At 38.2% G+C, this 24,288-nt stretch overlaps 3 protein-coding genes across 5 annotated transcripts; all 3 read left to right on the top strand.

The window, feature by feature from the left end:
- Positions 1–614: 614 nt before the first annotated feature.
- On the top strand, positions 615–7,709 carry LOC112576189 (hillarin-like). 2 transcript variants are annotated; one of them, XM_025258469.1, is made up of 11 exons: positions 615–795; positions 1,335–1,390; positions 1,899–2,015; positions 2,362–2,591; positions 2,832–3,050; positions 3,319–3,675; positions 4,194–4,752; positions 5,042–5,351; positions 5,500–5,777; positions 6,159–6,338; positions 6,747–7,709. In XM_025258469.1, exons 2-11 carry the CDS (start codon positions 1,382–1,384, stop codon positions 6,801–6,803), a joined length of 2,316 nt encoding a protein of 771 aa, XP_025114254.1. In that variant the 5' UTR covers positions 615–795; positions 1,335–1,381; the 3' UTR covers positions 6,804–7,709. The 2 variants fall into 2 exon arrangements, with proteins under 2 accessions (XP_025114254.1, XP_025114253.1); XM_025258468.1 differs by having other exon boundaries at positions 1,288–1,390.
- Positions 7,710–8,824: 1,115 nt separating this feature from the next.
- On the top strand, positions 8,825–16,362 carry LOC112576129. 2 transcript variants are annotated; one of them, XM_025258388.1, is made up of 11 exons: positions 8,825–9,030; positions 10,025–10,122; positions 10,273–10,389; positions 10,787–11,016; positions 11,221–11,439; positions 11,981–12,337; positions 12,734–13,277; positions 13,631–13,928; positions 14,063–14,340; positions 14,568–14,747; positions 15,091–16,362. In XM_025258388.1, exons 2-11 carry the CDS (start codon positions 10,114–10,116, stop codon positions 15,145–15,147), a joined length of 2,289 nt encoding a protein of 762 aa, XP_025114173.1. In that variant the 5' UTR covers positions 8,825–9,030; positions 10,025–10,113; the 3' UTR covers positions 15,148–16,362. The 2 variants fall into 2 exon arrangements, with proteins under 2 accessions (XP_025114173.1, XP_025114174.1); XM_025258389.1 differs by having other exon boundaries at positions 8,825–9,082.
- Positions 16,363–17,766: 1,404 nt separating this feature from the next.
- On the top strand, positions 17,767–23,939 carry LOC112576130 (probable S-adenosylmethionine-dependent methyltransferase At5g38780). Its single transcript, XM_025258390.1, has 8 exons — positions 17,767–18,261; positions 18,858–18,956; positions 19,301–19,399; positions 20,055–20,193; positions 20,721–20,851; positions 21,136–21,311; positions 22,809–22,977; positions 23,336–23,939. Exons 1-8 carry the CDS (start codon positions 18,003–18,005, stop codon positions 23,572–23,574), a joined length of 1,311 nt encoding a protein of 436 aa, XP_025114175.1. The 5' UTR covers positions 17,767–18,002; the 3' UTR covers positions 23,575–23,939.
- Positions 23,940–24,288: the final 349 nt, after the last annotated feature.

Below are 24,288 nucleotides of genomic sequence, written 5' to 3'. Positions count from 1 at the left end.
GTACACATGTCTTGTATGACATCTAACTCTCAGAGGCCGTAGTCATGAAGCCAGGACAAGTCGTCGCCCTTGAATAACGTGGGGAGCTCAAGGAACAATGTCCTGTTTCTATTATTATAAAATGGTGTACAGGACCCGCAGGTGTTTCACATATTAAACTTTGGTTACAAAGCGCTGGGAGAAGTGTCCTACAGAAAACAAACATGAAATAGTGTCCGCGAGGTCTGGGGACCGCAACTCTACTTCTTGATCTCCTCCTCATGTTGCCCCCTCGGCAATGACTTACCCCCACCCCATAACCTCTTCAGTAAGCTCATGTTTGTGACCCCATAAAGCCACAGTGACATCTGGCACGTAAACATTTAACTTGACCATAAAGAAAACACGACTAAGCTTCGGTCACAGTGTTTGCCAATAATACTTACTTCACCCTATGGGGGTAATTTGAGCTGTCCCCTCCCATTCCCCAAATCCCTGCTGCTCTTATAAGTAGTCATGCGCGACACGAATAGTAAAGATCGCTAAGGCCAAGGCTACAATCAGTAGTTCTCCTACACGAACAGAAAAAAAAACATAAATGACTAGTTCTTTTTCTCAGAAACATAGCTGCATTATTCTTCTACTGAGGCACATGTTCTGACGTGTGAAGCCCGCCACACCGCTCACCGCAGGAACCATCGGGTACCTTAGCAAGGCCTTACAGTCAGCCGGGTATGTCAGGAGCAGACTGGCTAGAGTTAGCGGTCCCTCTGGTGCATAAAGCTTGTGATTATTATGCCTCTTGTGTGATTTTGAGTAAGTAATAAGCCTTTAGTTTCTTTATAAAACTGTTAGACACCACCATCAATGCAGTCACTTGTAATTACTGCTTGAAAAGAGGACGTGAGCTGTAGTCTAATGACAGTTAATTATCTTGGTGAAGATAATACATCATTTGGCTCCTTCCGATTTTATGTGGTCTGTCATGTTTTAGATAATAATTATAAGATAAAATAATACTCTTTGTCTTGATTTAAATAATTTTACTCTAACATTCTTATCATCGTTAATCTTTAATGTGAGTCGTTAGGCAATTTGTCACCAACTCTTATTAGCCATTACTACGGATCTTTGGAGAACTGTTTACTTAATGAGAACGAGGGCAATGTGAGAAGCTATGAAAACATTGCGAAATGACACTGCAAAATATTTCTTGTTAATATTCAGTGGAATATATGTTTGCACTGGTTATTAGCAATTGTTATTATATTCTTCTGAAATCATTCAGCAAACAATGTTTATTTACAGAACAAATTAAGTGATATTAAGCAAGTTAGTATTTTCCCCGCCAGCAGCTGTACAAAGGAGGTGACCTCCGGTGTCATTAACTCAAGCCTCACACATGGATCAGGTCTGGTTAGTTTATATGTGTGTGTGTGTGTGTGTGTGTGTGTGTGTGTGTGTGTGTGTGTGTGTGTGTGTGTGTGTGCCTGTGTGTGCCAACAGTGAGCCAGTCTGTACATTTTATATGCTTATGAAGAATTAGAAAATAAGTATGTGCAAGTATTCGTTCATCATCATCATCCCCACCAGCACCATTATCATCAGTAGAAGTATTCATTCTGAATTTTGTTAGAGCTAAGCTCAGTAGAAAATATTTTCCCCTTCTTTCATTCTATAACGACGACAAAGCTAACTGTTCTCATTCGCAGTTATACATATACACATTCATATTTGGTCATTTTTTTAAAACATTCATTTCACTTTTTTAGCCAAGCTACGGGAACAATTTAAAAAGCAAAATAGATACAAATTATATTGTGCATTTAGCATGTATTCACAGATGTGGACGTACTAAACTGCAATCTGACAATTTAAACATCGTATAAATAATTTATTTTATAGCCTTTCTATTCCAGGATGACCAGCTGTGGGAGGCAGAGGACGGGTATCCACCCCTGCGTTTTCCCGAAAGTCGCAAAGAGGAATTACTTCGAGATGAAGACTTTACAGATGTGGACCTTGCAGCCCGGACGGTGAGGATAATATTGATAACTAATAACAGCTAGTTATGATAATGAGAACTGAAACAGAAAACCACATCCTGACTGTAGTCCCTCTAGAGGAAAAGGTATACAATACTTAAGGACAACCTCACTTGATAGCACTATACCACTGGAAAGAAGTTAAGACACGAGGCATAAGGACTGTATTCGGAAGAATGATTCTGATATTTGTTTTTGTTTACTGAATTCTTAGAGATTTACGTAAAACAAATTAGACTTTTAAACATGCAGTAACATTTACAGTATTCCGACAACCTACACAAAGCCTACTTTATCATCCATTCATTCTCAAATCTCTGTTGGGTATATGTTTCAGACACCCAGTTCATTGACAGAAAGCTTCGAGAATCTTGTCCAACATCTCACCAGCCATTTAAATTCCGATCTTCAAAAGTTAAGGTCTGTTTTTGTGTGGATGGGTGCCCAGAACATTGGATGCCAACAGGAGAATGAAAGCTGCAGTGATAAACACAGTCCAAAATATTATTTATTAGAAGCAAGAGGAAATCGCTTATTCATCGCGAAGCTTTTCGCCAAGCTGTGCAGGTAAGATTAGCTCCCTTAATTTCTTAAGTGGACAACATTGATTAAATCCACTTATTTGATTGCAAGAGTATGTTTAAATGCGTCCTGTCGCTTGTCTTTAACACGATTGAACTACTCCATTTGGTTCATTAGGAATGTTTTATCATCTCACTGAAATGCAGTTTAAGACACGTCCTTAAAAACAAGTGAAATATTTAGCTGAGTTCTTACATCAGTATACTATTTCTTCCTTTTATACAGAGGTGCAAGTATTCCATGCATACTTGTAAATGGCAAGGCAAAAGATGTTTCTTACGACCCTGGTGACAATGACATTCAGGAAGACAACACCTGGGCCATTGTTTACGTGGCCGGCAGCTGGCGCTTTGTATTTCCTCTCTGGGCTTTTGTAAAAGCAGGCGGCCATCAAAAGGGAAATTGGATGTTACTTGAGGATTGTGGAAAAAACGCAAGAGAGAGGTATTTTAATAGTTTATTTAATGAGTGTTGTACCTGATTTATCTTACAGTTATGATATCACAGCGGTATACAACGAATCAATGGTTTTTTGTTTTCACTTAAACATTTAGCCTTATTATGCAGTTCTACTCCAATAACTCTAGTACCGTACCACAACGTGATTAGCCATAATCAAAAGAATTATCGTAAAAATGCTTTAAATTTATTTACATTTTATCACAAGCAATAGTAAAGACACAGACACATATAAGAAGTGAGTTTTTTTCAGGATGACAGCAAGCGAAAGTGATCCGAAATCTGACTTTGATGAATTTTACTTCCTAACGGACCCCGAGGTGATGAACTGCTTTTGTCATCCCGAGGACGAGGACAAACAATTGCTGACTGTGCCATGGACAAAGGAGAAGTTTTATGATTTGCCTCACTTCAAGAAGATGTATTTCTCGCGTGGGTGGCAGCTGACCAGCCCCATGACCTGCCTCATAAAGCCTGTGTCTGGATGCTGTTGTGTCGACTTTTGCTGTCCATCCGAAGAGACTCAACTGTACTGCAAGCTCTTTTTCAATGAATTCCTTTCAGGGAAAGCTTTTCCTGAAAAGTTACAATTTAAAAATTACCTGTACAGGTAAGACAAAAATAAGCTCTTCCTGCTTTCAAGAATTAGAAATTTTGCTCTAATGAATAGTATCGAATAATGTTAAAGGAACCGAAGTTGAAGATATCTTCAAACCCAACCTTGGAAACTGGTTGCGAGACAATATTCAGATTTTCATGGGGACACGATTAGCCGAATATCACTTTCCCAAGTAAACCCAGCTAGTGGTAATAGGTGCATGACTCCAAAAAAATAGAGAAGTTAGACCGCCATGGATAGTACATAAACACCACCTTCACATTAAGCTGGCTCCAAGACGAGACAGATCTCTAACATCTAACTCCATAACGACCTGAGAAACATCAGGCTACGACCTTTTGCTAGACCTTGACCATGTTACCTGCAGTTGGATTTGGGTTAAAACTAAGTGGCATAGTGGATAATTAGAAAATATTTTAGTTGATAGCATCTTATATTATTTTCAATTCATTATTCAATAGTGTATGTCTCCTGTGTAATTCGCTAACGATGTCTAAATTTTCTTTTAGACTGGACCGCGGTGCCTTTGGAGGAAGCCGGAGAAAGTCCCTTGTAGTCAGGCTTCCCATGAGTGGAACATACAAACTAGAAGTGACTGGCATACACCGAGGTCGAGAGTGTAGTCTCGTAGAGTTTCGTGTTGTCTGTGACTCGGTGCCAGAGACACGGCCATTTCCACATGTTCCGGACATTTTACTTGGCTTTGGAGAGGCAGCGGCTGAAGCTGGATTGTTGGATCCTTCCCATACAGAAGGACTGGTGCCGGTGAAAAGTGGCGAAGAGATCGACATCCAATTCAAGATAAAAGACGATGCTGACATTTCAGCCAGATTGGTCCACTCCACTCGAACACCAATGGACGTCCAACCGCAGAAAGAAGCCGATAAGGTGACACTTACAATAAAACTGCCCGAAGACGATCCGTCACCAGAATATTTACTGGAAATTAGTCTCGTCAAAAACTGGGAAGGACCAGACTTGTCACAGAAGGGAACCACAAATATCTTGAATTATTTGTTGACCAGCGATAAAACACTGCATGCAGCCGTCACGGACAGGACCAAACAGGTATTGATGCTTTTAAAAATAAAATATACACTTTAGTTTTAGAATAAGAAAACAGGTAAATGAAAAACTGTTTTTGTAACATTGTCGCATGATGGATTTGTTAGAAAAATTGCTGATAGTGAGAACGCATCAGGCACAAAAAGATAGAAAAGAGTTTTTTTATGTTTCTGTGTGTATATACGTTACCCACTTTAGCTCATTATATTAAGACATAAATATTTGCGTCTAGTAAAAGAGTCTACACAACACTTTCAAAATTACTTACTGTATTTTTACTAATTATGTGCAGACACAGGAAAAGAAAATTCTCCAATGCTATAAGGAAGCTCATGACGCCCTTTCTAAAAGTGATGAAAAGCTGTTAGAAAAAGTTCTTACTAGCATCAAGATGATTGGTCTTAAAGATCCGATCTTAGATGAAAAGCTTCGAGCAGTGAAAGCAAAGTACAAACGCATGCGACAAGAAATGCTCGCTGCTGCAGAAGAGAAAGATTTTGATGGACTGAATCTCGCCCTGGGCAACTACATGGCCATCAACTTTGAGCACAGAGGGGACGTGGAGGCCACCAAGGAAGAGTTATTGGAGCTTTGCAATGAGGGTGAGGGGATATTTAAAACAGGAGTGCTTTTACTGTAGATGTGTTGTTATATATAAACATTACATTGTGGAAGCACTTACATGGCGCTGTTTACGTTTTAAACGTGTATTTCCGTCCATATGTATTTGCATAATTTCTGTCTTTGCAGAAGTACAAAAAGCTTATGAAATTTTAAAGCTGCAAGAACTCCAGGCATGTCTGGACAAAGTGGCTAAAACTTGTGTCGGCAATTCCGTGAAGGAAGAAGGTTGGTTCCAGAATGCCCAACAAGTATCTCGGGATGTACAGGAACTTGAACAAACCAAACTAAAGGCGCAAAGCCTAAGGGGTGATGACATTGTGAGTCTGTGCAGGCCTCCTGACCAGATCATTAGCCTTCTGTTTGCTACATTCATCTTGCTGGGAGAGAGACAAGAAGGACTTGATGTGAGTATTCAGTATCCATGTCAGCAAATCGCTTTTACAGTGTAAGTATATTGGTTCTGTGATTATGAATAAATAAGGACGGTATATATCATATATGCTTCATTATATTTGCCTTCTTTTGTGTATTAAACTTGAAATCGTAAACATCTAAAGTCCATGAATACAAAATGTCTTGTTAAGCATTGATCCGTTCTAATCTATTGTTTAGTAACATCCAATATAACACAAGTAAAGTTAAAGTGTAAAAATGAAATATTTTAGAATAGAACGTCGACCAACCTTTCCCCTCAATTTGAAGAATTCCTTAATTCCATAACTTGGGACAGATTTTTCTTCAGTAGAGTGTTGATCTTAATACCAGTTCCGTTTGACTTTTAACAGACGTGGCAAAAAATCTGGGAAAAAATGCACCAAATGGGTGAAAAACAACTTTTCACCAAAATGAGCGGCTTTGACGACTATGTGCTGACTCAACTACAGGTGGACCTTGCAGAGAAACGGTTACAAGAGTGTAAAGGAAACTTAGGCGACGATTTAGTTTTTAAAAAATTATATACTTGGGTAAGCAGCTGCCCTGCTCACATAACCTTTCACACACACAAGCAAAATAGCTTTGTATGCTTTTGCTGGCAATCTATATTAAAAAATGATTTATAAAACCCATTATTTGTTATATAACTCGACCTACATATATGATCATTATTTATTTTAACCAAACGTTAATGAAAACAAGCAGTAAAAGCATAGTGTGGCCGATTCATACAACCATCTTGCTGCTTTTTATTCAGATATATTTCTTGCAGATAAACAGCTTCACGCTTTATTTTTCTTGAAGAAAAAGGAGTACACATGAACACTCTGTAGTGATAAAAATAATTACTCTGCGTATCACATAGAGCAGAGCATACTACTATAATTATTGCTATATGACTAGAGAACAAACACATTTGTACTCTCATTATTTTGCAGTGCTCGGATAGAATCAAGTTTTACTGGCTGAGAGAGAAGCTCGCCAGAAGGAACTAGTAGCATGGACATGAAAGACAGGAACGATGCGAAGTTTAATGTCCATAATTGTATCTACCTACAGATATATTTTATATTTCATTTTAAATATTCTACAATGATCTTAATATAAACACTAAAATAGACTTGAAATAATGTCTGTGGCAATATAAACAATTCTTTATATGATTTGAACTCACTTTTTTTTTTACCTAAGCCTGAAATCAATTACAGTATTTTTTCATAAAACGGAAGACTATCTTGTTGTCTATAAATGCATGCAAAATTATACTCATTAAAAAGTTACGACTAAAAGTATAAATATTAAATTACACTTTTGACGTGAGAATTTAAAAGGATGATAACTTCTTTTCCTTCTTTGATATCTGCATGAATACTGTTTTTTGTTTTGCCTATAACCCGCATCATTTTACCTGAGACTACGGTACTAAAAGGCTTCAATAATGTAATTATTATCATAATTAAAAATGAGAATGTTTATTATGTTAATCGCCAACTTCCCCGTTTGTCTTTTCTGCTAGAACTTGTTGAAAAAAATAGTTCTGGAAAATAAAGAAATATTCTTTCTTTATTGATAAGTCGTATGATAATTCAGTGTCGATGATGTTTCGACTCTTCCTACTGTTTTTCTTCCTACTGTCTTTGTGTTTGTAAGAAGAGTGTAATTTTGTTGGGTCATCTCCTTTCTCATTCGTCATTTTAAACTGCAATCAACGTTGACATTGTTTCGGATAATCTTGCAGTTATATGATTTATATATATATATCTGATAACTTTGCAAAGCTTTGAACGTAAACGCAAACCTAACTTTATTAGTAAATTTGTAGGCAGAGTGTAGAAGTAATACTTAATGTAGTAAACTGTCGTGTGTTTGTAACATTCTGTAATAAATTTGTTAAAATCTTCTCTTTCTGCGCAATTTTCTGTATTTTCCATGTTGTTTTATTCCCTTAACTCATTGTCATCAAAAACACTAAATTCTCGTTGAGACTTGCACACACGTCTTCATTCCCATACTTTCACAAACTAGAAAAAGTTAACCAACAAATTAAAATCTCATTTCTAATTGTATCTCGATTATGCACACATTGTCTTAAAAGTACTTTATGTTTGTTACTAGATTCACTAATAAATGTTTTAACAGTGAAATTGCTAATGTACGTCCATGAACGCACTTTCAGCGCACGTGAAGAAGTTGAGACAAAATATGTAAAGGTGTCCTGGTCTCTGGGTGGCGGGAGGTCTAAAGAAATTCACCTGGAATAAGATTTGTAGAGACAGTCAAAGCCGGAGCTGAGCCTTTCACAATCGGACTGAGTGCTTACAAGTATGTTTGCTTACAGCAATCTCCACAGGGTCACACGAGGTTAATAGGTCAGGAGTTGAGACATAGTAGTTTGTGTCGGGGATGCCGGAGGTGGTGGTTGTTGTACTGAAAACATTTCGTGACTTGTTCGCCTCTCTTACAGTTATGCTACTTCAAGGACTTTCTTAAAAACTCTCAACGTCCTAACACTCAGACACAATCCTATAATAAGTGTGACTATGTTCTCGGGGGGAAGGGTGGACGCCGCCTGAAAACTATAAAACTCCACACGGTAGTCCCTAATTTACAAACCTGCGACGTAATATAGACATAAACAGTTAGGTTTGTGTACATATTAACACATCCCAAACTTGACAGTTATTGATAATATGCCTTTCTAATCTATAGTCAATATTTTTTTCCTTTTCCACACCATTTAATTACTCTGAACATGAATATATACAACACACACTACCTAGTTTGAAACTCATTCAGTTTGCTGTAATATAATATCGTAAACATTTAGCTCTAAAGTTAACTACAGCGCCAGCAAGCACTTAAACACAAGAGCAAAATTGTTCTTGTGCTGGCAAACTGTCAAAACAACTGACCTGTGACCTGTTGGCATGACAAGAATGGTCTAATGAGGTACTCTGAACTACTCCACCCTCCACTGTCGCAAGAGGCAGTCATGCGTGATAAAACTGTCAACAGCTAAACATAGAAAGCCTTGAACACAAAAATAACATCCGACCACCTTTGTTTATCTCAGTAAAACAATTTTTGGGAAACAAGGAAAACAAGCCTGGACATGTCCAGCAACCTCCCGCCACCCGCTCCAACGTCGGTCTTTTGCGTTGTGCCTAAAACAAAATCCGGGTATATCAGGATCAGACTGGAGGAATCAGATACATTTCCCTGGTAAGTTAGGCTTCCATATGAAAGGAGCTTTTTCTTCTGTTGAAGGATTTTTGTAAGTACTAAACGCAAATTTATTTGAGAGACTGACATGTTATCTAGGGATTTATATATTTCTTTCATAAGACTGTTGTTTTCGGAATAAAGCTTTTACTCTTAAGGCAACTTTTGATATGCCTTTTGACACTTGCTTGTCATGACAGCATCAGAAAAGGAATGCAGCTTCTATCCAGCTTATTATAATGCTCTAGTTTTAGCATGGAAAGATTTTGTGGACTTTTTGGAGAATTCAATTATGGTTTTACTATTTTTACTTATTTTTGCATTTACCCTACATCAACGTTTCAAGCTTCCTGTATTATTCTGTCAGCTGATGTCCTCACGAACAATGCTTTACATTCAAAGAACATAAAGTTTTAAAGTGGCTGTAAATTTGGCTCAAATCCTGATTGTGTATTCAGTATTTCATTTCCATTTCCATACACTCAGTAAATATATATAATTTGGGTATGTACATAGAAGTACGCGTGTGTAAACTTGATGTCTTTCTGGAAGGAAAGGTTGGTATTACATGTATGTACAGGGATGAACGTTGTGCTCCACTTGTTCCTTTCAGGTATAATTATACAGACTAATCCATTAGTGCTGTCAACAAACAATTTTGAATACTGTAACACCGAGCCCGTTATTAGTTTAGCTTTTTAGTTTGTACTTATAATGGAGTATTACAATGAAGAACTACTTGATGATTGACATGGAAAGCGCTCTTTAAGAGAAGTGTCTTATTTTCAAGGAATAAGAGAAGAGTGTAGGCCGATGAGAAATTCGAGCGTGAACAGTTAGTTACACTGAGGTCAAAGGCAATAATTTTCGATAGAATCATAGATAGCGACAAAATGTGACGTTAAATATTATATGTGACATTACATTGCAGTCATACATACAGCACCAGGAATGCTTATTATTATAGTTTCTTTGATTATAATTTTGTTATAAGGCAGGTCAAACTTCCTGCACAGTGATCAGCTTCAGGTCCATCTGAGAACTAATTGTAAAAACCAGTCTTCCTTTATCTACATTCTACAAATGGATCAGGTCAGATTTCATGTAAACTACTGTTGATGTGTGTTTATGGATTTGTCCATTACTGTTTGTTTGTGCATAATATTGGGAGAGACTGTGCAGGTAAATAACCGTTAATACTTGCGGACGTATGTATGTTTCTCAATAAGCTCTTTTTTGAAGGATGAAGAGTTGTGGAAGCCAGAGAGCTGGTACCCACCGCTAGGTCCGCCCAAAAGCACCAAGAAGGACTTACTTCGGGATGAAGACTTCACAGAGGTGGACAAGGCAGCCAAGGAAGTATGAACTATGATCATTATGATTAATAACTAACACCGATGCCTAACATAGTCATAGCGGGCAGGATCAGTACCACTTGATATGTATAACAGAGTTAGTCAAATAATAATCATCTTAATAATAATGAAAGTGAAAAAAACCACAATAAAGAGCAGTCTCAATAATGTTCATGCTAAAGAAGTAGGAAAAGAAGATAAAGATACCCTTAGCACACGCAGATTTTTACTCTTTGGTGGTCTCTTTCTGCGTATTAGTCGTACTTTCTTTTCTTAGTCCATATAGCAGCTAATCAGGTCTTTCTTTTCCCTTTTACCTTCCTTTCCTTCATTGATTCTTTCAGTTTAGTCTTCTCTGGTCGTCTTTATCTCTATGTCAACATATTGCTTGTGCGTTTCAGTCTCCAAGTTCATTAAACGAAAGTTTTGACAGACTTGTCCACCACCTCACTAGTTCTTTGAAGTCCGATCTGCACAAGTTAAGAGCCATTTTTGCTTGGATGGGTGCTCAGAACATCGGTTGTAAACAACAGAATGAAAGCGTCTGTGACAGAGACAGTCCGAAATACTACTTAAAGATGGCACATGTAAATAGCACATTCATCGCTAAACTTTTTGCCAAGATGTGCAGGTGAGTTAGTTTATCACAATAATGCAACAATGTTTGATCATTCTTAAAGCTGAAGTGTCTCATAGAGCACTAGAGTATGGATCTTGATCATTGACGACGAGGATATCGACCGATTATAGCTGTTGTTCAGTGTACTTATAAAGGTGGTCGAGAATTTGAAATTTGTGGATTTTTCATAATAATGGCTACATTCATGTTATACAGAGTCGCAAGAATTCCATGCATACTTGTAAAAGGCAAGGCAAAGGGAGCTTCTTACGACCCTGGAGACGATGACATTGAAGTAGACAATACCTGGGCAGTTGTTTACGTGGCTGACAGCTGGCGGTTTGTGCTCCCTCACTGGGCCTTTGTAAAAGTATATGGCCACCAAAAGGGAAACTGGATGTTGGTTGAGGATTCTGGAAAAGCTGTAAGGCAAAGGTATTTTAACATGTTTCTTTTTATCGTACTGTCATGAAATTAATAGCTTCATTTTATGGATAACTGCCACGTTTCTTTGTGCCACAAATTACACCACCTGTCTGAAAGCATAATCCCAACATTTTTGTTATGATAGTTGATTCATTATATATTATGTTTTATGTTCCCAAGCAAGAACAAAAAATGTTAGTCTTAACTGCTTACATGGTTTTAATAGACCACAATAGTTTTATTATAAAATAATTGTATTTCAGCTCAAAGGTAATTTTCTAGCTTGCGCAAAATCATAGGAAGATTCCTTACAATAAATTTTTGTTAGTGCATTTTATAATATTACAATTTCTATCAAGTCTTTTTCTTTGCATTAAAATCAGGAGTGAATTAAACATTTTTATCACATGAATATAGTTTCATAATCTTCTCATCTGTCTAGTAATATTCTATTGTGTTATCTGAAGGATGTTCTTAGCCAAATATTTACAGTCTCAATTAGTAATAGTTAATAAATGTAAACACGTATGATGATTCGTTTATGTCTTAGATTCACAGCAAGTGCAGGTGTGACGATTTCTGAATTTGATGAGTTTTATTTCCTGACTGACCCTAAGGAGATGTGCTATATTTGTCATCCCCACGACAAAGAGAAACAACTGCTGACTGTGCCATGGACAAAAGAGAAGTTTTTTACTTCGCCTCACTTCAGGCAGTCTTACTTCTCATCTGGTTGGCGGCTAAAAACATCTTCCGAGTGTGTCATAAGGCCTGAAGATGGAAGGAAAACTATCTACTTCCATAATCAGCAAAAAGAGTCGACACTAAAGTACAAACTGTTTTACGATGAGGAACGTTCTGGAAAAACATTTCCCCAAGAGCTTCAAACACAGGATTACATAAGAGGGTAATTACAAATATGATTTTGGTTTATTATTATCACACTTCTGCTGTATTAACTTCTACGAAGATCCTAAAACCTATTCTTTCACCTACTCACCCAGCCACAAAACACACATCTACACATTTCTACGATCTCTCGACTAACAATTGTCTGTTCTATTAAAAGGTTTCAGTCGTAGCAAACACTTTTTCTATAAAACATTTTATTATTTTATTATTTTATTATTTTATTATTTCATTTCATTCTTTATAATTTAAACGTTTAAAGCGTTTCAGAACAAATACTATTTAAATCTTTTAATAGATTTCAAAGGTCTGAGAGATAATAGTTATTATTTGGGAGATTGCTCTATGATGTAAAGAAATTAAAACTTAAATTCGCATTACAATTTTTGTCCAGAACAGTACAGAATTCCTTGGCGATGAGAATTCCTGTGACTGGAACATATAAACTTAAAGTGAGTGGACTTAATCAATATCAGGAATTGCCCCTGGTAGAATTCCGTATTATTGTCTGTGACAATGAATCATTACCCTTTCCCTCTGCCCCGGAAACTAAATATGGTTTTGGAGAAACAGCGGCTGAAGCTGGTTTATCGGAGCCTTCCTATACAGAGGGCTTTGTGCCAGTCAAAAGTGGCGAAGAAAAGAAGTTTGACTTCAAAGTTAAAGAAGACGTGGACATTGCAGCCAAACTGGTCCACTCCACTCGGACAACGGAAGAGCTTCGGGACAACGTCAGCGTTCGTAGAGACGAAGATAATGCAATAGTTACTGCGAAACTTCCGGCCGACGACCCAAAGCCAGAATATTCTTTGGAAATCGATACCATTAAAAAGACAGAAGGAGGACAAAGATCAGAGAAAGAGACAACTAATGCCTTGAACTACCTGCTGACCAGTGACAAGGCTTTGACTGATAGCTTGACCGATGAGACAGAACAGGTATTAATCTTTTACCATATATATCGAGTTAACATACTATCTTCAAATACTATGAGTACTTAACACAAGATAACAGGGGAGGGAACTATGCTTGTAAATTGTATAGCTATTATCAGCTGTGTTTTACAGTTGATATTTAATGTCAATGTCTTACATGACGATCACATTAAACTCTGTTATAGCCACATATTTTACAGTATGATACTAGTTGGAAAGCCCCTCTAGATGGAATAGTTATGTTGTTTGAAATTAGTGAGCTATGTATGTAAAATGGTTTCATCACAGGAAAACAAAATCATAACAAATTTAGATTGCGTCCAACTTATGTGCAAATATTAATTTATATTTTCCAGAAGAATCTACAGGTCTGGGTAAACGTTTGTGACGGTCTTGCAAAAGATGATGCAAGAGAGTTAGAAAAAGTTGCATGTCGAATGTCACTATTTGGAGTAGAAAATGCGGATTTAGAAGAAGAAATACAAACCAGAAGACAAACCTATAAACAGCTGCGAAAAGATGCTCTTGCTGCGGCCAAGGATAGAAACTTTGACCAGTTGAATCGTGCCCTTAGAAAATGCGTGGCTGTCAACCTTCAGTACAGAGGAGACGTGGAGGCTGCCATGGACATATTGATGGAGCTGTGCGAGAAAGGTAAGAGACTACGTGTTAAATATTTTGAGTTTTCTGACTTCGTACATGTCGTGCTTGCAGGTCACACGTGGACGTGACTAGCCATTTATTGTTGTTGCATGTAATTGTGTGTTTGTGTCGCTGATTTTTTCCAGAAATACGTAAAGTCCTTAAAGAGGTCAAACTTGAAGATCTCCGTGAATGTTTGAACAAAATGTTGAAAACTTGTGTTGGAGAGACTTTGCGGGAAAAAGTCTGGTTCCAGAATGCATTGCAGACACAACGGGATATTGAAGCTTTTGAGGACAGCAAACAGAAGATGCAGCCAGAAACGGATGATGACCTGGCAAGTGTTTACAAACCTCCTGAAAAAGTGGTAGACATCATCATTGCTACATTTGTCTTAATCGGAGAAAGTAAAACCGAACTCAATGTAAGTAAAAAGAAGAGTTGGAAGTGTAAAAATAGCTTTTCGACGCTTAGAATGTATTGGTGTTCCCATTTACCTCAGAGCCAACTTTTATGCCAAATTAAAATTGTTACATGAATGTAAAGTACACAAATCTGTCCATGTCCTATTTTTCTTCCCTAGACTACATACGATAATGCTTTGATTGTGACAATTATGTGCTGGCAATAAAATCACTTGACTTTTGACAGACCTGGCGAAATATATGGGCAAAACTGCAAAAAACAAACGAGTGTCAGATCTTCGACAGGTTGGGCAGTTTTGACGACTCTGTGCTCACTCAAGAACAGGTGGACGAGGCAGAGAAGAGGTTGAAAAAACATGACGGGGCGTTCAGCGACAATATCATAGCCAAAACTCTTTACGAATGGGTAAAAATATACAAACTACAATAAATATATGAGCTGAGTGAAAATACAGTTACAAATACAAACCTTGATTGTTTCCTAAGCAATCGCCAAAATAACGCTAACAGATCAGAAAACTTTCTCAGATACAAGGATAGCGTAAAAACTGTACATAACTTTTCTTCACAAAAAAATAAGTGAAAAAAGAAATAATAAGACAAAATAGTCAATAAAGAAATTAAAATACTTAATCGCTAAAAAAAACAACTAGAGGTCTTCTAATTAATTTCATAACTTTTTATTACTTATTGCAATTAGCGGACACGTGGAACAATGTGTTAATGTATGCCATTGCTGACTTTTGCAGTGCTCCGACAGAATTAAATTCTACCGACTGAGAGAGAAGCTCAACGGGAGAAACTAACTTCGTAAAAACAAAAGATTAGCAAGGACCGAGAAAGAAGCTATAAATCAGGAACTGATCGACAGATTATTGAATTTTCAGAGACTGGCATCATTGCCATCTATTTGTTGTTACTAGAGCTTTTCTACATCATGTGACATTTAATAATGCCATTTAATTACACGAAAAATTTATTTATGACAGATAGGAATATTACAGCTTTGAACTTTCTTCCCATCAACCAAATATATTTTGTAGCCATATAAAACATCGCCTTGAGGTAGCAAGGCTATTATACTTGGGTATCTCCCGTAATTAAACGTTTGTTGTGTTTCGTATGCAAGATATTAAGTTTAAATGTATACCACTTCTCCCTTTTTTCTTGTGCTTATAATCCTGACAATACTTAATTTTCCCTCCTAGATCATCTGAAAAGTTTTAAAGGTAGTTATAATAGTGGTAGAAGCCAATGTAGCATTTTGTTGTTATGCGGTGTTTCCTTAAATAAATTTGGTTCTGCTTGTAAAACAGTAGCTAAAATATCCATTAATTATTGCTGTTTCTTACCCTAGTAGCACTGGAGGGAGGGGCCATATAGGACCATCGCCCAAAGCGCAAACGGGTCCTCTAGTGGGCATATATGGGCTTCCCATATGGGAAACCCATCTGAACCCAGATATCTTTTCCAGCTACTATTGGTAATTTTATGTATTTTGGCACATTCTGATTTACATTGTTTTTAAATCAGGATATGCCAAAATTCCTAGAACTACCAATAATATCAAACACATCAAAATAACCATATAAATGCTTTATAAGTGTAATGTAAGTGAGCTTTAGCTTTCTTTCAATTCATTTTTTTTAAAAAGTAAGGCAAGGGAATAATGAATAAGGCTTAAATTAATGAGGATGTTTATAAAACATGTCTTTTACTAGCAGTACAATTCTGATTCTAACTTGCTTTTGTGAGGCCACTTTCATAGCAGAAAAAGGGAAGTAACAAATGAGCGTAGATTCCCTACATGTTCACTCCCCTTATGCAAACATCCGTATTTTTTTCACTGAGAATAAACTTTAATTAAGTTAAGGGTGGCTTATTTAAATGTTGATGCTTACTGTATTGTTACTTTATGTGTTTTTTGTGTTCCTATTTTTTTAAAATTTTTCCAGTTAATTTTATTCCTTAGTGTATTTTGAATCTCGATGTCACAAGCGATCAATTATAAATAAACTGTTTTCTTATTGTCTTCTAGAGGATTTTTATTAAAGCTATCCTGTACAACATTAGCAAAGCTACAAGGACGATTGCGGACTCAGATTTGTTTCCCAGTATACAAATACCTTAAGTGTAATGCCTCTTGGCTGTGGGAGGGGAGAAGTTTTCTGTGGCATATTAAAGTAACAAATACAGTAAAGGAAAGTGTATATAATTCCTTATATTTGAAATGCAATTTCCTGTGAACTCTTTCAGTGACACTTTCTTGCAAAAGCAGTCCTTCTCTATCAATAATACGTATCGCCAGAAATGCATGCAGATGAGTGGGTACCTGAGCCTTTGAAATTAGAGAAAAAACAGGGCTTCTATAAAACCTCTTTCCTAACTACCAAAAGAGGAATATAGTTGTAAAGGTGCTCCTACTAAAACCTAGCACCTAGCTACCTGGGGTGGGAGAAGAGAGGGTGAGTGACGTGAGCCGCTTTCTAGCGGGACCACAACACCTCGCCGCAAAATATTTCTCTCGTACCTGAGGTGGGGAACTAAGGTCACCTCGCGGCAACCAAAGCCAAGGAACCTTGTCACCGTGTGGTAGTTTTTACTGCTTTTCCAAGCAGGGTCAGTTGCTTTACGGCAACAGGATTTTAACTGCTCTTCTACACAGGACCAGTCTTCTTTCGGAAACGGTGCAAGCACTATATTTTGCCTCCTATTCCTACTAAAATATTTGGGTACTTCGTCCCCTGTAGTGTTGTTGGGTGTATGGACTTGCGCAATTCGCGAGACCGAGTATGAAGGTGGAGGGACTAAGCACTGTTAGCAGTACACGTGGACCTAAACCAGTTCCCCCGCTACAGTTTGTCATTACACCTTCAGTCACCCCTGGAGGGAGCTATATTTTTTACACTGAGTTTTGGCACTGACATATTCTACGCATGAGCAAATATCCTAACGCAGCTACTAATACATGTGAAGTTTGCGAGTTAAACAAATATGTACGCATTCTTTCTCTCTCACACACACACATTTCGCATAAAAAAGTTAGTCAAAAGATGGATAGCAAAGGTAAAAAGGGGAATCCGAATGAAAAGAAAAAAAACCTAAACTTGCAGCTTTTGTATTCACGGTGTGATATCACAATGGTGCAGCTGTTCTTAACCTCTGATAACTCGAGCAGCCAGCGAGGTGAAGAGGTCAGAAGTCATGCCGGGGCAGCTTGACATGAGAGCGCCGCAAACAACAGAGTGTAGTGATACACATCAGCGGCTACACATTTTCATAACACACAGCTTAGTCATTGCAAACATCTATTTTTGTTCCTTATCACCCAGCCGGCTGCTAGTACGTGCATACCCCAACACCAGAGCTAATTTAATTATACCTACTCACACCACCTACCCATTATCGCCCGGATGTTGTCCTCACTGCTGTCACAGGCTTCAGTACACAGTCCCTGCTCCTCACCGGCAGTCTCCTTGAACTTGTAAGTAGGACATGGCATACGACATCTGTTATTAGACTACACACCAAGCTTTCAGTAGGATGGAGATTGTTTTCCCTACGACGGCCGTTAAATACCTACATATTCATCGGGTGGGTTGTTGCCGATACCCTACAACGAAGCAGAAACTTAAGACCGTTGCTCCGTTTCGTTGCTGAAATGTTCAAGTTTGCAGCTTTAGGTCTCGTGAACAAGGCAATACTACCTGAAATCTCCACCTGGATTGGAAAGGGACTTTTCTGTGTTCAGGCAGGGGCAAAGGGACAATGTCGACACATGTCGGAGAATGCTTCCACTAGCAACCACCCATCCTTTCAATACTGTTGGGAGCCAGGCTCGGGTTACTATGGTGACAGTCTGGGAAAGACAGGAAGATATGTGCACGACATATGCGAGGATTTTCTCTTGTCACATTTGGGTAAGATGCTTATGAACCTCTTGTTTTGGGGTTTTAAATGGTTAACTCACAAAGGAAGATATGTATGAAATGTAGGAATATATTTATGTGTTCGTACGCGTGTGTCAATTTGTATATGTGTGTGAAAGAGAGTGTGTAAGTTAGTAACACTTAGGAAATATTTAAATATAATAAGCATCACATCAGTCTCAAATAAATAAACCTGTTATAAAAGTATATTTTTAGTAATAATGATACAGTAAAAAAAAGGTTTCAAGATAGTTGCTAGCAACGACATTGAAGTGATAAAGTCGTTTAGTGCAGATGAAGTTTAAAATTTTCAAATACAATAATCTTAATCTGTTGACCACCTGTCTCTTTGGGGTCAATTCCGGGCCAAGTAACAGGTGTATAGTGTAGGCGATAGAAGTCATAGTACGTAAGGTAGGTAAAGAAGAGGGTGTGTGCACTCTATCTAGTGAATCATAGTGTCAACTGTTGTCAATTTAAATAACAAGCAGAAACCAAATACTAAAGATCAGACCATGGAAACAACAATCTTCCTAAATAAATAACATACAGAAAGATATTATTTTGTTTGTTTGTTTTTCTTTCAGACCTTGTCCCCGTGCCCTCACCAAGCGGAGTGTTCACCATCGGTGACTACGGAACATGTGACGGGTTTGCGTCTCAACAACTGATTCACAAAATCATTGGCAAGTAGACCATACACATGTTACACGACTTAAATAAACACTGCTGTTATTTACCAACATCATGTCACAACTTCATTAAATCGCTTTTTTATTTCTCGCTGCAGGGCTGCTGAAAGTCGGCACAGGCCCGCAACAAGACGACTTTTTTAGGCACCTTGCATTAATCATTAATTGTAATCATTTATTATTTTTAAGTATACAACAGCTAAATCAATCAGTAGAAGGATGCTACTGCACACCCGTATCCACCCGCTACTGTGGCAACAACTGTACACTAACCACTCGGCTCACTATTTTGCCAAGAAATAGTAGATTTAATAATATCTTGTATTGGTGTCTTTCAGTTCATTTGAGAAGCAAACATGGCCCCGACCTCAACATTCAGGTGTTGTACGAAGACCAGCCATCAAACGACTTTAACAGCCTCTTTAAAAGAATCTACGGTGAATTATTATGTCTCTCGACACAACCGGCCAGCTAACAGCTAACTAGTTAGTGGGCCATCCTTAAACTTTCTACACTTTTGGTCACTTGGATATAACGCCTTATATGTTTAGTGTTACTTACTTATTCTTTCACTTTCTTCCTTAGTATCCATACGCTAATTTCTTTACCTCATACGCATATTTTAAATTTCAGGTAAGAAAAAGTATAATTTCTTTTGTCCTCTCTTTTTGTGAGTTCGGGACTTTGAGTGAGTAAGCAAATAGTAGTTTAATATATATACTAAAGTAAATAAATTCTTCTGGCGATAAAGTACCAAAATAAAAGAACAAAAAATTGATGTAGCGTTTGGAGGAAAAATATTGATCATGAGTTGTATATTTTCAAAATAAAATATTCAAGAAAAAGAAAAACTTTTAGGATGACAAATAATTAGGCATTTTTTTATTAGGTCACCTTTAACAAAGTTATTCTTTATTTAATTAAATACCATTATGGTGTGACAGCATATTATCGGTATACTTTTGACTTATCTTGCATAACAAAAAGAATTAAACACGTTCTATATCTGAATTTAAACTGATGGTAAAGTCAATGCACTAAACTATAGGTGTCCGTGGCCTTACATTTGCATTGAACATTTTCTTCAAACAGATAAGAAATCTTTTGTGTCCAAGTTCAGCAAAGTGTTTCCGCTGGCATGCGGCACTAGTTTCTACCAACAGTGTGTTCCTGACAACTCCTGTGACCTCATCATCTCCACATTTGCCGTTCATTGGCTGAGTGACGAGTGGTATGTTTTGTAGACTGTTTCTACTTTTTATTCTTATGTTGTTATTATTATATTAAGCTCCTCGAATAAGGTTTTATTTTTCTCTAGCTGAAGACAGGTCTAAGTCTCCGTCTGTCCAGTCGTTCAAGTCGTTCTCCATGGTGACCAATCCAATGAACCAGTGAAACCTTCGGCAAATGTTACCAGTGAAGGATAAATGAACTTTTCACCGGTTGTCACAATGACCACATTAGTTGTTAATACAGACTAAGGACATAACTGTGAGAGACATGCGAGCCAATGTTCTAGATAGAACAGACGTGTCTTTTTGTAGCAACGAACCAAACAAACATGACTGGCAAATAAATTCTCAAATGCATACCAGCAAAAAGAGTGAAAAACTATGTCAAGTTGAATATTTGTGTTTTGCATTAGAGGCTGAGAAATTTGCCTCATCCAAACCTCTCTCTGTGTGTATTACAAGCAAACACATTATGCTATTCATGAACTCAACAACATCAATGTTCGGGGACTACATATATTTTCAGCGTGTTCCGATGCCCGGATTCCATCTTCCCAATGCTGTCAGCGTCCAAGGAAGAGATGAGAGTTTATCAACAGGTTGTCGAAAGCGACTGGGAGAAATTCCTCCTCTACAGAGCAGCGGAGTTGAAACCAGGTCCGCAAGTGTTTCTCCTACTCTCAATAACTTACTCCAAGTCCGTGAGTCTCTCAACTTTAGTTACCTAAGTCAGGCGTGCAACCGTGTGTAAAGATGGTGTGGTGAACGGATTTATACTGGTTTAAACATGATTACAAACAACTTGGAGCGAAATTACTGATACTGATGGTAGATATATCAATACATTATCGAGTACTGTATCATCTTTTAGAATGTGTATCTCGTAGCTAAAATTTCTGACTTATTGAAATAGCAAACTTGTCTCCTTGCTTGATTTTCAGGTGGACTGCTTTTTGTAGCTCAAAATTTAAAGCCTACAACGAAACCCTTCCAGTCTTCCTCTGAAACCACTCCTGACAAACAAGGTTCTGTAACAAGTTCTAACAGTGCACAAGACTTTTTGAAGAATTTTGACTCGTCATGGAAAGAGTTATACACACAGGGGATCATAACTAAGGCAAGACATCCTTTTCATAAACAATATTTTTCTAGACCTAATTGGGAACCAGATAGCAACACTGCACTGCGGATCATCGTAGAACAGTCTATAGAGTGGAACTCGCCTCTCTACGTCAATTTCGTGGACTACGAGAAGGCATTCGACAGTGTGGACCGAGAGACGCTGTGGAAACTGCTGAGACACTATGGCATCCCGAGGAAGATCGTCAACCTGATCCGCAACTCATATGAGGGAATGACGTGCCGAGTAGTGCATGAAAGACAGCTAACAAGAAGCTTCGAGGTGAGGACAGGGGTCAGGCAAGGCTGCCTGCTTTCACCGTTGCTGTTCCTGATCGCAATCGACTGGGTGATGAAGCAAGCCACCAATGAAAGGCGAAATGGAATCCAGTGGACTCTGTGGAACCAACTAGACGACCTTGACTTTGCAGACGATCTGGCACTCCTGTCCCACAGCCACCGACAGATGCAAGAAAAGACATCAGAGATCCAGTCAGCCTCGGCACAAGTGGGGCTACACATCCATAAGGGCAAGACCAAGATCCTGAAGGTCAACACTGACTGCGAAGAGCCAATCAGGTTGGATGGGGAGCCGCTAGAAGAAGTCGACACCTTTACCTACCTCGGGAGTGTGGTGGACAAACAGGGAGGGACAGACGCGGATGTAAAGACAAGAATTAACAAGGCAAGAGGCGCTTTCATAAAGCTTGGAAAGGTCTGGAGCTCCGGGAGCATAGGCTACACGACAAAGATCCGTCTCTTCAACTCCAACGTCAAGTCAGTCCTACTATACGGAGCAGAAACATGGAGGACGACCAAGGGCACAACGAAGAAGATCCAAACGTTTGTCAACCAGTGCCTGCGCAGAATCCTCAGAATTCACTGGCCAGAGAGGATAAGCAACACCGACCTGTGGCAGAGAACGAAACAACAGCCCATAGAGGAGGAAATCCTGCGGAGAAGATGGGGTTGGCTAGGACACACCCTAAGGAAACCAACATCCAACGTCACAAGACAATCGCTGACGTGGAACCCCCAGGGAAAGAGAAAGCGAGGAAGGCCGAGAAACACCTGGAGACGGGACCTCGCCGCCGACACCAAGCTCACCGGATTTGGATGGGGTCAGCTGGTGACGGTAGCCCAGGACAGGAGGCGTTGGAGGGCGGTCGTCGATGGCCTATGCACCAGGAGGGGCGAAGGGCATAACTGAACTGACCTAATTGGGAAAGCAGCATTGTGAGGTTTTATTTTTACTTTCGTGGAGAACCTTATAGTCGGAAAGAGACTTTATTTTGTTTTAATTAGGAGATAGACTTTACGATATTTCAATATTTTCACAAGAAAGCGTAAATCGTTTTAAATTAAATATTTAAAGGAAATAATCGAACATATATGATTAAATTGTACTAATCTTTATTTAAGAATACAAGTCTTATTATTACATGTTTCCATAAGCCGTTTGCAAAATTTAACAGTTATTTTCATCGTTTCAAAGGAGGAGTATGAAGCGTGTACTATCCGGGTGGCCACGCGCACTATACAGGAGACTAAAGCTCCATTTGAAAATTCGGTTCGAAGGGCTGGACTATTCTTGCTAAAAGGACCTGAGGAAATGGTCTTCCCCTGCATGGCTACACAACTGTGGAGACAAAAACTAGAGAGAGGTATGTTTACAAATGACCCTGCTTTGTATTAGATTTTTTATAAAATTTTAAAATGATGACAGAATAATAAGAGATGTTTAAGAAGTATTTTGCTTCCTTTTAAAGGTCTCGATCAATCTTGTGATTCAGATTTTAAGAAAGGAGTATGGCTGGTCGAGGAGCTCAATTTTTGTGTGGGTATGACAGTTAGAATTAATTGTAAATGTTGTTCATGTGTACTTGGGTTATGACACGCAAACTCAGTTCATTCAGCCCAAATTATTGCCTGTAGCATTAAACTTTAAAAAACAAAAACTTTCCTAATTATTTTAATACCTGCATAAACACTTTATATACATATTCACACCATTGTTCACAGATGGTGTTGATGACAGAGACTACTTTGCTGATATCCTCACCAAAGAAATGCAGGTTGGGACAGAGGCAGTCTTCAGGAACATTCTGGTGAAAACACGGTCTGCGGCGGAACAGTCGGCTATCATAGAACAACTGTTTGACACTTTTCGAAAAAAATTAGCAGGAGTGGATCCATACACCTATTTTTCGGATGTTGTTTTAAGCAGGCTCATTGCTCAGAAATTAATTCAGCAGCGCTAATTATCATTAAGTTAATTAAGAAAATGGTAAACCACCTTAATATAAAGTTACAGTTTTACATTCCAACATATACACCAGACTACCCTATAAGAAAAAGAGACAATCACATAAATACATCTGATTTGCCTGGATCATTTCCCTTCGTGGGAGAGGCTATAACAACCATCCACATCTCTCAGGTCAGCGCCGCAGTTTCTAGAAGAAGGGGAGATAAACATCACTGTGCTGCCTCTGTTACGATTTAGAGTTACTGCCCGGATAATAATTCCTTTTATCCTCCCCACCCCCTGCACAATCTAATTTATATTTATATAACTACAATCTGTCTTGTTTGTATTTACACTACTTTTTATACCTACAATCTGTCTTATTTATATTTATACATATACATATTAAAATGAAAAAAGAACTTTAGATCGTTTTTCCTTTAAATGTTTCTTGTTTCTCACACGTACACATACACACAAAAACATCATCTTTCTCTCTCTCTGTCTTATTTGTAAGATGTAACTTTTTTTCCTCAGGACCAACTATAAAGCCTATCCCCATAAATGTATTTATTCAGTTATTTATCTGTAACTAACTGGTACCTCCGTTAAAAAGTAGCAGGGAGGATACTATGGAGCCCACCGGAGGCGAACTCACGCCAGCAAGGTAAGCGTGAGGATTACAATGTTAAAGGCATAACAACACGGCTGATGAAATATTTAAAAA

The sequence above is a fragment of the Pomacea canaliculata genome, linkage group LG11 (assembly GCF_003073045.1).
Source record: "Pomacea canaliculata isolate SZHN2017 linkage group LG11, ASM307304v1, whole genome shotgun sequence".
Taxonomy (NCBI): domain Eukaryota; kingdom Metazoa; phylum Mollusca; class Gastropoda; order Architaenioglossa; family Ampullariidae; genus Pomacea; species Pomacea canaliculata.
This window is presented reverse-complemented; position numbering and strand designations above follow the sequence as displayed.

Bases quoted from the DNA above. Each gene is read 5' to 3' on its own strand.
- LOC112576189 (XM_025258469.1), top strand. The intron at 2,592-2,831 runs GTAAGATTAGCT...CCTTTTATACAG, and splicing joins CTTTTCGCCAAGCTGTGCAG to AGGTGCAAGTATTCCATGCA. The intron at 5,778-6,158 runs GTGAGTATTCAG...GACTTTTAACAG, and splicing joins AGAGACAAGAAGGACTTGAT to ACGTGGCAAAAAATCTGGGA.
- LOC112576129 (XM_025258388.1), top strand. The intron at 11,440-11,980 runs GTATTTTAACAT...TTTATGTCTTAG, and splicing joins GGAAAAGCTGTAAGGCAAAG to ATTCACAGCAAGTGCAGGTG. The intron at 12,338-12,733 runs GTAATTACAAAT...ATTTTTGTCCAG, and splicing joins ACACAGGATTACATAAGAGG to AACAGTACAGAATTCCTTGG.
- LOC112576130 (XM_025258390.1), top strand. From the start codon at position 18,003: ATGTTCAAGTTTGCAGCTTTAGGTCTCGTGAACAAGGCAATACTACCT. The intron at 20,194-20,720 runs GTATGTTTTGTA...ATATATTTTCAG, and splicing joins CATTGGCTGAGTGACGAGTG to CGTGTTCCGATGCCCGGATT. The intron at 22,978-23,335 runs GTATGTTTACAA...CATTGTTCACAG, and splicing joins GAGACAAAAACTAGAGAGAG to ATGGTGTTGATGACAGAGAC.